Source organism: Xiphophorus hellerii, chromosome 4 (genome assembly GCF_003331165.1).
Source record: "Xiphophorus hellerii strain 12219 chromosome 4, Xiphophorus_hellerii-4.1, whole genome shotgun sequence".
In the NCBI taxonomy this organism is placed as follows: domain Eukaryota; kingdom Metazoa; phylum Chordata; class Actinopteri; order Cyprinodontiformes; family Poeciliidae; genus Xiphophorus; species Xiphophorus hellerii.
The window spans coordinates 15,065,891-15,078,596 of NC_045675.1; the positions used below are offsets into that span (position 1 = coordinate 15,065,891).

A 12,706-nucleotide genomic window follows, 5' to 3' on the forward strand; every position below is an offset into this window, starting at 1 on the left:
TGAGTAAAATATGAAAAAGCAATTTTCAAAGGAGTTCATTGATAAGGGAAAGCTACCCAAGCCAGCCTGACCCCATGTGATTAATTGACACAACTTTAGTTGAGTCATCCTTGTACCCACATTTACTTCTACTCTTATTTCCACACTTCTTTTAATTCATCAATGGCATTTCAGTTGCATTAGAATGCAGACTTTGACTAGGCCACACCAAAAAGTTATTGTCCTGGCTCTACCAGAATTCATGGTCATGTCTGTTGGGGCAAGTCAGCCTAGTCATGAAGCAGGAAAACTGACCAGGACCATCATTCTACCACCACGTTTGACTGATGGCTTTGGCTGAAACGCTTAGTTCTTTGTCAGATGTCCCGTGGCCCACATCGTCCACAGAGCTCCACTTTTGTCTGAACAGACCACAGAATATTTTCCCCCAAAGTCATGGGAATCAAGACTGGCCGCAGAGGCTTTGACCTTAGATCTTTCCCATGGATGTCAGTCTCTTTGATATTAAATCATGACCAGTGGCTATCACTGGTTCACAGGAATCCCAATGGCTTGTAAAATTTTGCGTCAACAATGATTTTCCTCAGATCACAGCACGATGCGTTTCTTTTTCATATCTTTTAGCCTACTTTCAGTTTCCAGACTTGTTCTGTTTAAGTGATTCTTCATTCTACAGGTCTGACAAACTGAATAAATACTTCAGTTTGTCAGTAGACTAACATGTTCACACTACTGTAGATGTTAGATCAATTACTGAGGAAGTGAACTGCTGAAGCACTCAAACATCACAGAAAACTACTCAACATACACACAAGCACATTTATTTTGTCACATGATAAAAACGTACATTCAGAAACCATAGCATGTGAATTTCCACTATTAATCACAAATAGTTAATCCATATAAAACTTGCTTTCCATAAACTCAAATCTTCTTCACAAATGAAGCTGATTCCTTAAAATGAAACAAAAGAGTTCAACGGTTGAAGTCCAGTCTTCTAAACATTCAGAAAACATCCAAAAGACCTTGGTATTTTTGGATCAGTAGTCTGCAAACTGGCCCTTAGTGGCACCAGGCTGCAGGTTGGAGCGCAGCTTGTACATGCAGTTGAGAGAATCGAGAAGGAACTCTCTTATGGTGTTGATCTCCATCAGAGTCAGGTTGTCCAGCTGCGGAGCAAAGCACAGGATGAAGACACTGATCTAGCACTGTGACACTTGCCAGCCAATATCTTAATCTAATATAAGTATTTACTATTTGTAAATCTGTAACATTCACACTTTTTAAGAGAAAATTGTTCTTAAAGAAATATTACACAGTTTTGTCAGAAGCTGTACTACAGCTTAACTGAGAGGCAGGTTTTTATTCTTTATACAATGTTCAGTTTGTACACCTACATGCCTCCTTCAGTGGGCCTACTGACAATGATAGTTGTTAAAAAATATACATAAAACATTTATTGACTTTTTATGTTACACTGGGGCACCTTAAAGTGGCCATTTCTCTCAAGAGCCTGTAGCAAAATCAAAGCGAAACAGGAACCAGCCGAGACACAGGCTAAAGGGATAAAAGGATAATCCGAAATATTCTGCAAGACACTGTGACTATGACTGGTAATCCTGTTAAGTTGGAAAAACAGGTGCTGCAAGCTTAAGTTTGCCTAATTAATGTGGATCACCTGAAGATGAACCTCATCATACTTTTCTGCACTCTCCTTGTCGTTTCACGTTGGGTAATGCTTTAGTGTGTGTTTGGGTTTTACACGTGCGTCCGTTCTGCTTGTCGATTAATCTAACAGCATTGTGGTTTATTCCCACGTTACCTGAGCGTGAGCCTCCTGCTGCCTGATGAAGCTGTCGGCAGACAGACGCAGTTTAGCCACCCGAGTGTCCCAGATGTCTTTGACCAGAGTTCGGATCTCATCAGCTTTAGGAATGTTGTCAGACGCGCTACGGAGAGACAAAAACCAGCAACGGAAGGTCTGGCATCACCTCGACAAAGAGCAACATGGGATGCAATGCAGCATGTTTATGTGTGTTACTCACTGGTTCAGTAACAGTTTGGTTAGCTCCATGTAATATGGGCTGGGTGCAGGAGTAAAGGTGTCTTCTTTTCTCTCAAGCTCTCGTATCTCCTCTAGTTTCTCTGCATGATGGAAGAAGGTGTTTAGAAGGAAAAAATCTCCCCTGTTTCACTACAAAAACGTTTGTTATGGAATTCCCTTATTTTATGCTAGTACTGATTTTTCCTCCTTTGTCTTATCTATGGTTCCCTCCTTTGCCGTGTGTTTCTGCTTTTATGCACGTTCGGATTTTAAAAACATTAAAAAAAGTATCAATAAAAATATTGCAAGCTAGGAAAAACAATAATCATCCAAACTTGAAAAGACACAGTCCAGAGTCTATTTCCAACCATTTTTTGTTGTACTTCATAGTTTATGGAGATTAAAGAAGCTCTGCATTGTGCAGCTGCAAAAGTGAAACAATGGAAAATTTCACTGAGACAAAAGCTTTAGTTATTTGAGAAAATCCTTCTTTTAGTTTCAGAACTTAAGCTATTATAAATAGGATGTACACTTTATAGAAAATGTACACATTTTTCATTGAATTAAGAATTGTGAAGGCATTTATTTCAAAACTAATACTGCTAGATTTAAAAAAAGTTGTGTCAACAATTTGTTTAGAACTAAAACACTAAGTAAATAGTAATGAGAAATATCATCTGCATAAATAAACATGCAAAATACTATAAATACCAGAGTATTTTTTATTAAAATATATATATATTTTAACACTTAATAATGTTAAAAAAACATTTACAGCTTGGCATGATCTTTAGTGTCAGGGTATCTTGAATCATCAGTGGTAAGAACTGAGATGAATGTTTTTGGTTCAGATCAAAGTATATTTCTCTTTAAAAAATGGACCAGTCAAAGTCTTGACTTCAATTGAAAATCTGTGCCAAAACTTTAAAAAAAATTGCTTGTCACATACGCTTCTTGTCCAGTCTGTCTGAGTTAGAGCCATTCTGTCCAGAAGAATTAGCGAAAATGCCAGCCTTTAGATGTAAAGTCGGTTTAAAAGATTTGAAGTTATTGCAGTGAAGGTGGGCAAACAAAGTATAAACTCAAGGGCGCTGAATATTAATGCACGCCACACTTTTCAAGTGTATGTTTGTAATACGTTTTCAAAAAAACAAACCCATGTATCAGTTTAATTTTACGTCACAAGTGTTGTGTATTCTTATGGAAAACCTACCGACATCCATCCACTCAGGGGGAAGAATCCTGCATTTCTGTCTCTGCTTTAGGTTTAGGGCCAACCACACGGGGACATCAACAGAAAGTCCCGGGTTGAAGGGTCCCAAATCGCCCTGAAGACAGAAATGAATGTAAGTTTTCAGGAAAACATCAGAATCAAAACGCAATTTATTGCAGCATGTTTTAACACAATGGGATTTGTCTTGGCGTCTGGAGCGGACATATAAATGAGCGATGTGTAAACAAGTATGAAGTGAAAATAATGTTTTGATGCATCGAATAAAAAAGATGGAGGTTAAAAATATAATATACAGTCTACACACATCTGACGCAGTTCTCCTCACATACTTACCCCGATTAAATAGATCTTGTCCAGGCTGAAATTTGGTATTATTTTCACAAACTCTTTCTCAGCTAGAAATTCAACCTCTGAAGGATCCATAGCAAATCGTTACTGTTTTCCGTGACTTTTTCATACCAACACTCTGACTAGAGTTCCCGCGCAATGAGCTGTGAAAAGCCTGCACAGGAAACGAGGAGCGGACAACTGCGTCATCTCCCGGAAGTACGACACACAAGATGGAGGCTGTTTATCGTCGTGCTCTGAAATAGGTTTGAAACATTTTAGAGTTATTTGTCATTATGTTTCCTTTGAGCAGTTGGATCGGATTGATTAGAAAAATAAAAATAAATTAATGAATGACCAGCGCCGTGTGAAGGTAGCCACAGCTAAGGGCCGCTAGATGGCGATGTTTTCAACCTTCCTTTATTCTCATTTTATTGGGCCTGAGGTTATAGAGGACTGAAACAGAAGACCAGGAACGATATATATGTTTTATTCAAGAGCATATCGTTTCCAAATAAATGTATGTATATATACACATATTTTCTTGTTCTAGAATATGGTGCCATATTAGAGTAGCTCTGTTGTGTTGTTTCTGTAGACTTGTTCAAAATGTTGTTTTTTTTGTTGAGACAGTGAACAACAAAAAACACACCATTCCCTCTATCTATGGAAGCTATGCAGCTGGAAAGATTTTTGCTTGTACTTTTACGCTTTCGCACATTTGTTATGACGCATAGACTATGACAACAGTCTTGTTTTTACAACTAGGAGAAGATCATGATCAAATACTTCCAAGTATAACCCCAAATCAAAAGCTGAAAAGGAGGCTTCATAGATTCAGAGCAGGACCAAAGAGTATAGACAGGAGGAAGTTCAAACCATCTTCTCCATCGAGCATACTAAGCAGGATCATATCCCAACTCCAACGTCTCTCTGCCAGGTTTTCCAACCATGTGACAAGATAGAGATTTGAAGAGGAGTGGCAAAAGCAAATGAGGTAGATTAGTATGTACTCGCCATCAACTAATGGAGTCATCCAGGACATGCTACTATAAAATATCATTTATGCTGCCTGGATACTGAATCATTAGCAAGTCATGACAGCTATGAAATTATCATACAACAAATCTTTAGTCAGAGGCCTCTTCAGGTTCATTGCAAGACTGACTGCTCCTGGAGCTTCTTCCTGCACACATCATAACCAACCATGACTCCTTGAAAGTTCTTGGACAGACTTTTCTTAACGACAAAGTATTTTTAAATTTAATGTGTTATTTGTATTCAATAAAAATTTCAGGGTTTTGAGCTAACATCACTGATTTCTTCTGACTTTGTATTAGGTTGTGTATTATAGCAAAAATACTAATTTGCTGTAAGTGATTACAACTTAAAACACAATTCATTTCCAGAAATAAAATAAAGCTTAATAAAAGAAGTAATTGTGCAGAGTTATGAGATTAAAAGATGCGGACTCAACACAAGTTGCAAGATCTTAACAAGAAGCCTTTCACACAGCACTGCTTACCTGAGGCAGTCTTAAAAATGATCAATACAGTTGAATAAAAGACTGCAAATTTATTTCACAAATGGAAAAAAAAAAACTTCAGCAAGTATCTTGACACTTTAAGAAACCAATTTCATTTTACATTCAGTTCATAAAGGTTCTGTAAAAATGCCAAGTTTTTAAACAAATTTAAAGTTAATTCTGGACAGTTTTATCCAATACGAAGGCAGCTCTATAATGTCGAAATCTTTATCTAATTCCAATATTTAAGTGATTTAGAAGTCAATTAAGAACACACACCTGTAAGCAAGTTATTCAAACAAGCATCTAGTGAAAAACAAAATCCACACATTCTAATGACCTGATACATTGCAGACATTTTAAAAAGTACGGTAAATTTAAACCTATCTGTAGCCAAAACTAACATCCAAAAACATTGTGGAAAGTTATAAATAAGAAAGTTTGTTAGCATGAAGCAATGAAGTAGGTCAGTGTAGGTTTTTCCAGCATCAGGGTACATTTACATGTGAATTTTGTTTTAAACCTTAAAAAATAACAATTAGAAGTCATCGCTATAGTTTTATTCTCACACCTTAAATTAGAAATTATTACAAATGCTTTATTAATAAGTTAGAACTTGATTTCAGTATGGCTACTACCTTTTCAATTTACAAAAGTCAAACATTCTAGATCTTTTGCACGCATCTGTAGAACCAATTTCACAAAACCAAAATAACGGAAATATTTCATTTAAGAACAAATAACCTTTATCCCCTCAGCATCACCTTGTAAAGGTGGACCGAGGCCAACTGTACATGTGTGGCGGCTGCAGTTGAGAGACTTCAGTCTGAAAGATCAGTGCTCCACCAATTCTTTCAGTGCAGGAGGTTTTTAATGTAGCATCATGCGAGCAGAAATGGATGCAAAATTTCACGCGGAACTCCAAAGATTTGCACTGAAAGTCTTAACAGAGATCCAGGACCGATTTGTTAATGGTAGGGTTGGTCCAGTCATTCCTTAGATCATCCAAGTGGTTGTCAAAGTCAATCAAGTTCTCATAGGACCTGCCCACCAGCAGGGCAGACGTGATCTTCTGTGCTTCGCTCCAATCCTCAAAAGCGTCCCTTGAAAAATATCCAAAAATATCCACCCAGTAAACTCCGGTGAATATACTTCAGTTTTAGTAAAACAGTGTTTATGTCTCAGGTACTTACGTTGTGACTTCTCTGACTTTCCACTTGTTTTCATGGTGATCGTGGATAAACACAATGGGCTCAAAGCAGCTCATTGTCAACCTGCTGCTGTCCACCTGTAGAAATCACAATGAAATTATTTGATGTCATGCATAAAAAGCCATGCTAGTTTAAATGATAAAAGATTACCATAACCATAGCGGCTTCACTGAAATTCTCCGAAATCCTGGAAGCGACTTTTTGAGCAACCTGATTTGGTCTGAACAAAGAAAAAATTATGCATCACCTTAATTTAATGCATTTAGTTTCACTGAAAAAGCAGGACTGGGATTTCCATTTAAATCTTTGTACCTTGAGTCCTTTGTCTGTTCATTGGCTTGATAATATCCGACAATGATGTAGTTGTTTTCTTTACACCAAGTATCAATCTGACATAAACAGGAAGGAAACAAACAAGTACGGTCAGAATGACAGCTGAGATTAGATTATGAACATTTTCAAAAGACAAAGAACAAGACAATTTTCGTTTTACTGAATGCAAAAAGGTGAAAACATTTTCACCAAAATGATGGCTATGTTAAAATTAGATTTTATATCTGTGGACTTAATTTTAGGAGCTGCAGTGATATTTCTATGATCTTAAGGATTAATAAAGAAACAAAACTAGAGTGGGTAAAAATTGGAATTGATTTCAAACAATAATTTAAATCAATCAGGAAAAAGCTGATTTGTGTATTTGATAAAAACATCATAACCCCAGAACTTTTGACCAACGGATATTTTAACCCAGATATTATTTTTTATTTTTTAATATAGATTTTATGTAGTCAAAATTGCACAACAACTCAAAAACCGGTCACATTTTGTTTATAAATGATCTGTGGGATCACAAGAGAGAAAGTTTCATTAATGACAGCACAGTGCAACCATCTCTCCAAACATCAAAACACTAATAGCAACAAGGATTTATTGTAAAGATTCTTATCACCAACACCTTTTTGTAAAATCCTCAACATCAAGTCGAATAAAGAAAAGATGGTGGCAAAGACTGACTCGCATTCATAGAACGGACATAACCTCAACAACAAATGAGCTTTAAATAAAACTAAGCCCATACACTGTACCCCTCTTTTTTGAGGAACACATTACTCCCAACCTGATCTGCAACATAAGCTAACAGCTGCATGTAGAGTTTAATTGGTAAAAAAGAAAAAAAAAAAAAAAAACTTACCAGTGTCAAAGCTACTTCCAGCATTGGTGCCAGAGCAAGAGTACCGTGGAAAAGAGGGACACAGTCCACGCACAAAACTGGACCACTGTGACCGTCTTTCTTTTTCTCTTTTGTCTTTTCTGCCACCAGCAACCCATTCACAGCACAGTGAGGATATTTGGCAGTATGTAAAAGCATTTTACAGTACGCCTGACTAGTCAACTGAATAGGCATGTCTGTAAGAAAACAGGTGGACGGACAGTTCCTTTTAAAGTGTCAGAGTGGCTAGTTGCGGCGAAGAGCGACTGCTGCTGCTAGCTATCGTTACCGATCATGCCAGAAAAAAAGTAGAAATCAACCTCAGCAGTTTCCTTAATGTCTGAACATAGGGAGTCTGCTATGCATTCAGATTGGTACCTATACTCTTTGTAGTTATTGTTAGTTATAACAGTATTTTCTGTAAAATGAGTAACTCGTGTTCAGTCAGAGGAGCTAATCTTACGTCCACCTGCTATTGGTTTCTGTAGCACCGGTGGAGCCGTAAACAAGTGAAACGTTGTCGTAAAGTGCCTACGTTCCAGTCGAGCTTCAGCTTATGTCAGCGGAGGCCTTACGTTCTTCCGTCCAGATATCCAGCGCTTTTCAGACCGTCGGCGGACAGGAGAAAGGAACGGTGCAGGTCGTTTATCTGTTATTTACTTACAGCTCTTTTATTGTGTGGTAATATAACACAGTTACAGCTTATTTTAAAATGTAACGTTGCGGATATAATATCATACAATACCTCCTTCGGAACGGAAGTTTTATTCAGTTACTTTGTAGAGCGACTCTCGGCTAATTTTCCGGTTAGCTATCGTTAGCATTCGCAGGTACATTTTGCACAGGGTGAAGATGTGAATGTAGAAAACGTTTCACTGGTCAGACATAAGCTTATGATGATTATTTTTTTTGTGCGTAAAAAATAAATAATACCACGATGTTGTTTTAAATAAGCAGAAAGTTTTTGTGATATTTTTTTCCGGGGCACTGTGACCTTGTGTTTGTAGCTAACGCTAACTTTAGCTTGTCCTCACAATGAGCGGAACACCTTTTAGTTTGGTCAGCCATGTAACTGCTTCCATTTAATTTAAGTGAGTTTTATTAGTGATGGCCGTACGCAAATAACAATTATAGACCTGATGTATAAATAATTTAATTCAGTATGAAGTACTTTATGTACTAATTGTCATCTTTTGCTATCTACAGCAAACTTTCTTTTAAGTATTTGATGCATATGCAGTTTATCACTGGGTCTGTGAGAAAACAGGCTGCGTTTTGCCTTAAGTTGAAGTATAACAAGATGTAAAGTTCCACAACTTGTTTTGCATTGTATTTTCCTATTGTTTCCACAGAATGCTGGCATCAAGAGCCCTCAGCCTTATTGGCAAACGAGCCATTTCTGCATCTGTCTGTGTACGTGGAGCACATGGTGAGTCCTGGTGCCAAGAGGAAATGAATATTTTCCTTTCCTGGCTGTTGATTATAACAATACAAGGAGTTGGTTCCTGTTAAAATTTAACTGCTTGGAAACTTCATTTAAATTGTAACATTCAAAACTAGAGTTTATTGATCCATAAATGCAATTATCACAGAATGCAGCTACAAAGATTCCTGCGTCCTCTGCATTTCTAACAAATCATCTAATTCCTCATCTTACGTTGTCTGTGTGTAGTTTTAGATTTGTCACTAGGAACCCCTTCACTAGCAAATTATTTTACAGTAGGCGTTCTAATAGTACATGTTGATGTTTTCTTGCCAAATCTTTATGGTATAGAAGACGATCGTTCACTTAGACTAGGGATCTCAAAATCCAGGCCTCAAGGTCGTATATCCTGAAACTTTTTGGTGTGTCCCTGAATCAAATGGCTTAATTACCTCCTCACTATGGAGTCAAATTCTGCTAATGACATTATTTGACTCAGGTGTTTTGAAGCAGAGACACATGTCAAAACAAGTAGGAGTGTAATCTTAGTCAAAGTATAAGAGTGACAAAAAAGTGAATACTAGGTTGGCTGTTATTGCTGGTATGCAGCTGTTTGATATCCCACATGTGTGCTTTTAATCAGGAGTATGCAAAAATTTTAGACATCTGATCAGATTGTTGTAGCGGTAAAGATCAAGCAATGAATGTTTTATATTCTTGTGGTTTGCAAAGCCTGCTGCATTCAGATATCTGTTAAATATGCCACCAGGGTTTAATAATCCCATTAAACTATAAAATAAACATTTCCAGCGGTTTAGTTAGGTGTCCTCTTATGGTTTCCATTGTTTGTTTTCAGAGAAGTCTTGTATGAGGTTTGGTACTAATAAATATCTACTTTTATTCTCCCATTTAACATGGAGATACTTATATGTTTTTTCCTTGTTTTTGTTCCTACTTTGTTAAAATGTTTTTTGTTTGAAAGTAATTAGTAGACAAATTCAAACATACATAGCCTGTGACTGAGTTGTAGTACTGTTACACCTATGGAAGGGTTCATATAAGAAATTGAAATTAAATTCTTGAAATTCAGATGCAAGAATTTAGCTGTTTTTCTTTATGCTGTCTTTTGCGGTGGTAGTTATTACTATAAACTGGCTATACAAATAAATTGCATTGTTTGCTATATCGCAACCATTGAGTATAAATTGTCGTTTAAATAATAAACTTTCGCCGTCAAATTCACTGCGAGTATGGTTTATACGACACCCTACGAATGGATCACTGCCCCCCCCCCCCCCCCAACCTGAAAAATTTCTACCAATTACGCTCCGCGGAGAAAACAAACAACATGGTGACAGCGAGAGTTTGAGGTGAGAGGCTGAATGAGACAGTAACTAAAGAGGAATCAGATAAACTCATTTAATTCCGAAGAGAAACAGCGCTAAATCAATAATTTGGCAGTGATTTGGATTTTATATGGAGGATGTCGAACAAAATGAGGTAATTTGTTATTTGTTATTAAACTATTGCGACAAAAGGTTGCATCATAAATTTATTTTACTGCCTAATCACCACCTAGTCTGATTCTTTTACACGGCATGTAAAAGAATCAGACTATTCTTTTACATGCCGTTCATAGCGGTGCTGCTGCAGCAGAACTATTTTGTTAAAGTGAAACCTGGAGATGTAGGTATGATTCGTTTAGTGATATGCAATGGGAATAATAACTCGAAGCCATCCATTCTTTTTTCTGTTCTCTGTCGGCTTTACTATACACGCAGACTCGTTGCCATAACAACGGAGAACAAAGCAACTTTATGTATTAGGATTCAGAACCAAAAACACTCAAACCCACATAGAGCAGAACATTTAGTTTGTTACAGTTTTATGCTTTTAGACTTGATGTGTATTTTGCGATTATTAATAACTGATCACTGTGCTAGATTAGCCACCGCTGCTATTAGCCACGCTAACACAGCGGCGGTTGATTAGCTAATTTAAACACCTGCTTTACTGATGCTCTGTCAGTTTGTGTGTTGGTCGCCTTTTTATTTTTAAGCTGAACCAAAACACACCTTATTCCACAACACATCTGTGTTAAGTTTGTCAAAGTCAAGCATAACTGAACTACTTCACTCTCCCTATTTTTTTTTCTTAGTTAAAACTTATTTCTCACCTTGTTATCTAGACATAGTGTAGACAGTTCATAGCAAAACACTATTTAAATAATTTTTTTAAATAAGCTTACATTTAAGTCTAGCAGGAAAATGGGGGAGGGAACTTGCATGGGTGACATCATGCTGCAAGGAGTATAGTTTAAAATGACATTGGAGTTCATTTAAGAATATTGTGATGTATATCGTGTATGGTGATATAGCAAAAACTATATATACATGTCAGAAGCTTGTTACTTTTGTATTTATGTTAGAACACATATATTGATTTGAACAAAGGTGTTCGGTTTAAAATTTCACACAAGTGTGTTGTTGTTTTTCTGCAGGCGTTGCTAAGGTGGAGGACTACAGTCTCCACCCCTACATTGACAGGAGGGAGATCCCTCTTCCTGAAGTGGCTTATGTGCAGCAACTTACCGCAGAACAGAAGTCCCTGAAGGAGAAGGAGAAGGGCTCCTGGGCTGCTCTCAGTAATGAGGAGAAGCTTGCACGTAAGACTGGTGACACACAGCCTTTCTTTGCTGGTCAAAACCAATTTTAGTATAAGGAAAATATATCTTGCTGTTCTTAACACTCAGAAACTCACCTATCAGCCATGTACCGCCAATATGATTTCCGCCACCCATTTGTTGAGACCGGGAAGACATAAAGTTTATTGTGCTGTTCATAAATTTAGATCTTTGTGTCTTGTCTGTGTTCAGTGTACCGCATCAGCTTCAAAGACAGCTTCGCTGAGATGAACCAGGGATCAGAGGAGTGGAAGACTGTGGTTGGTGGCATCTTGTTCTTCCTGGGCTTCACTGGCCTGATTGTTCTTTGGCAGAGGAAATATGGTAAATAAGGAAATATTCATTTGTAAATGTCATTTTATCAACAATATCTTAGTGTTTTGAAGAACAAAAATGGCTTTCTTGCCGTCTATTGATCAATTTTATATTTTCCACTTGTAGTGTACGGACCTGTCCCACATACATTCGACCCTTTGTACAAGGAGCAAGAGCTGCAAAGGATGTTGGACATGAGAATCAACCCAGTCGAGGGCTTCTCAGCCAAGTGGGACTACGAGAACAAGCAGTGGAAAAAGTAATGGGTCTCTACAGTTACCTCCTGTGCTTAGATCCAGGCAAATCTAACTTGAGAGATACAAGAATATCTATATTTCTGGTTTTATCATTTGTTCAAAATACTGCAATCTGTGAATTGTGGAAGACCACTTCCTCCTAAGGTTCCTGTGTATAATAAAATAAAAACGCGTTCAACCAAATAAAACCTCTCCAGTTATTTCTTTGCTTTGAGTCTTCTTTTTCCATAAGGAATCCATAACCTAAGGACAAGGAATACACTATGGTTATCTTAAATATGCTTAGCATATTTAAGACTACTCTTTGGTAGAGTAGTCGTATTGTGATCGGAAGGTTGTAGGTTCGATTCCAGCTTCCTCCTGCCACATGTCGATGTGCCTCTGGGCAAGGCACTTAACCCCAAATTGCCTATTGATCTGTGTATCGGTGTTATAAATGTGTGCGTGTTTGTGAGTGCGACTGGGTGAATGTGACTC

General features: G+C 37.4%; 3 protein-coding genes across 3 annotated transcripts; 1 reads left to right on the forward strand and 2 right to left on the reverse strand.

The window, feature by feature from the left end:
* Positions 1–799: 799 nt before the first annotated feature.
* On the reverse strand, positions 800–3,801 carry gins2 (GINS complex subunit 2). Its single transcript, XM_032560272.1, has 5 exons — positions 3,612–3,801; positions 3,258–3,372; positions 2,046–2,145; positions 1,823–1,949; positions 800–1,169 (listed from the first exon to the last, which is right to left on the reverse strand). The coding sequence occupies exons 1-5, from the start codon at positions 3,699–3,701 to the stop codon at positions 1,041–1,043; spliced, it is 561 nt and encodes a 186-aa protein (XP_032416163.1). The 5' UTR covers positions 3,702–3,801; the 3' UTR covers positions 800–1,040.
* A 1,359-nt stretch (positions 3,802–5,160) lies between these two features.
* Positions 5,161–8,035, reverse strand: emc8 (ER membrane protein complex subunit 8). The gene is made up of 5 exons (XM_032560270.1): positions 7,534–8,035; positions 6,654–6,730; positions 6,492–6,561; positions 6,324–6,418; positions 5,161–6,233 (listed from the first exon to the last, which is right to left on the reverse strand). Exons 1-5 carry the CDS (start codon positions 7,744–7,746, stop codon positions 6,074–6,076), a joined length of 615 nt encoding a protein of 204 aa, XP_032416161.1. The 5' UTR covers positions 7,747–8,035; the 3' UTR covers positions 5,161–6,073.
* Positions 8,036–8,083: 48 nt separating this feature from the next.
* Positions 8,084–12,429, forward strand: cox4i1 (cytochrome c oxidase subunit 4I1). Its single transcript, XM_032560273.1, has 5 exons — positions 8,084–8,191; positions 8,904–8,980; positions 11,475–11,639; positions 11,850–11,981; positions 12,099–12,429. The coding sequence occupies exons 2-5, from the start codon at positions 8,905–8,907 to the stop codon at positions 12,233–12,235; spliced, it is 510 nt and encodes a 169-aa protein (XP_032416164.1). The 5' UTR covers positions 8,084–8,191; position 8,904; the 3' UTR covers positions 12,236–12,429.
* The last annotated feature ends 277 nt before the right edge of the window (positions 12,430–12,706 follow it).

Coding starts and splice junctions, on each gene's coding strand:
- gins2 (XM_032560272.1), bottom strand. CDS start 3,701: ATGGATCCTTCAGAGGTTGAATTTCTAGCTGAGAAAGAGTTTGTGAAA. Junction 1,950..2,045: donor ACCAAACTGTTACTGAACCA/GTGAGTAACACA, acceptor GTCTCTCCGTAG/CGCGTCTGACAACATTCCTA. Junction 1,170..1,822: donor AGCAGGAGGCTCACGCTCAG/GTAACGTGGGAA, acceptor TTTGCTCCGCAG/CTGGACAACCTGACTCTGAT.
- emc8 (XM_032560270.1), bottom strand. CDS start 7,746: ATGCCTATTCAGTTGACTAGTCAGGCGTACTGTAAAATGCTTTTACAT. Junction 6,731..7,533: donor TGGAAGTAGCTTTGACACTG/GTAAGTTTTTTT, acceptor TGTTTATGTCAG/ATTGATACTTGGTGTAAAGA. Junction 6,234..6,323: donor AAAGTCAGAGAAGTCACAAC/GTAAGTACCTGA, acceptor ATATTTTTCAAG/GGACGCTTTTGAGGATTGGA.
- cox4i1 (XM_032560273.1), top strand. CDS start 8,905: ATGCTGGCATCAAGAGCCCTCAGCCTTATTGGCAAACGAGCCATTTCT. Junction 8,981..11,474: donor CTGTGTACGTGGAGCACATG/GTGAGTCCTGGT, acceptor GTTTTTCTGCAG/GCGTTGCTAAGGTGGAGGAC. Junction 11,982..12,098: donor TCTTTGGCAGAGGAAATATG/GTAAATAAGGAA, acceptor TTCCACTTGTAG/TGTACGGACCTGTCCCACAT.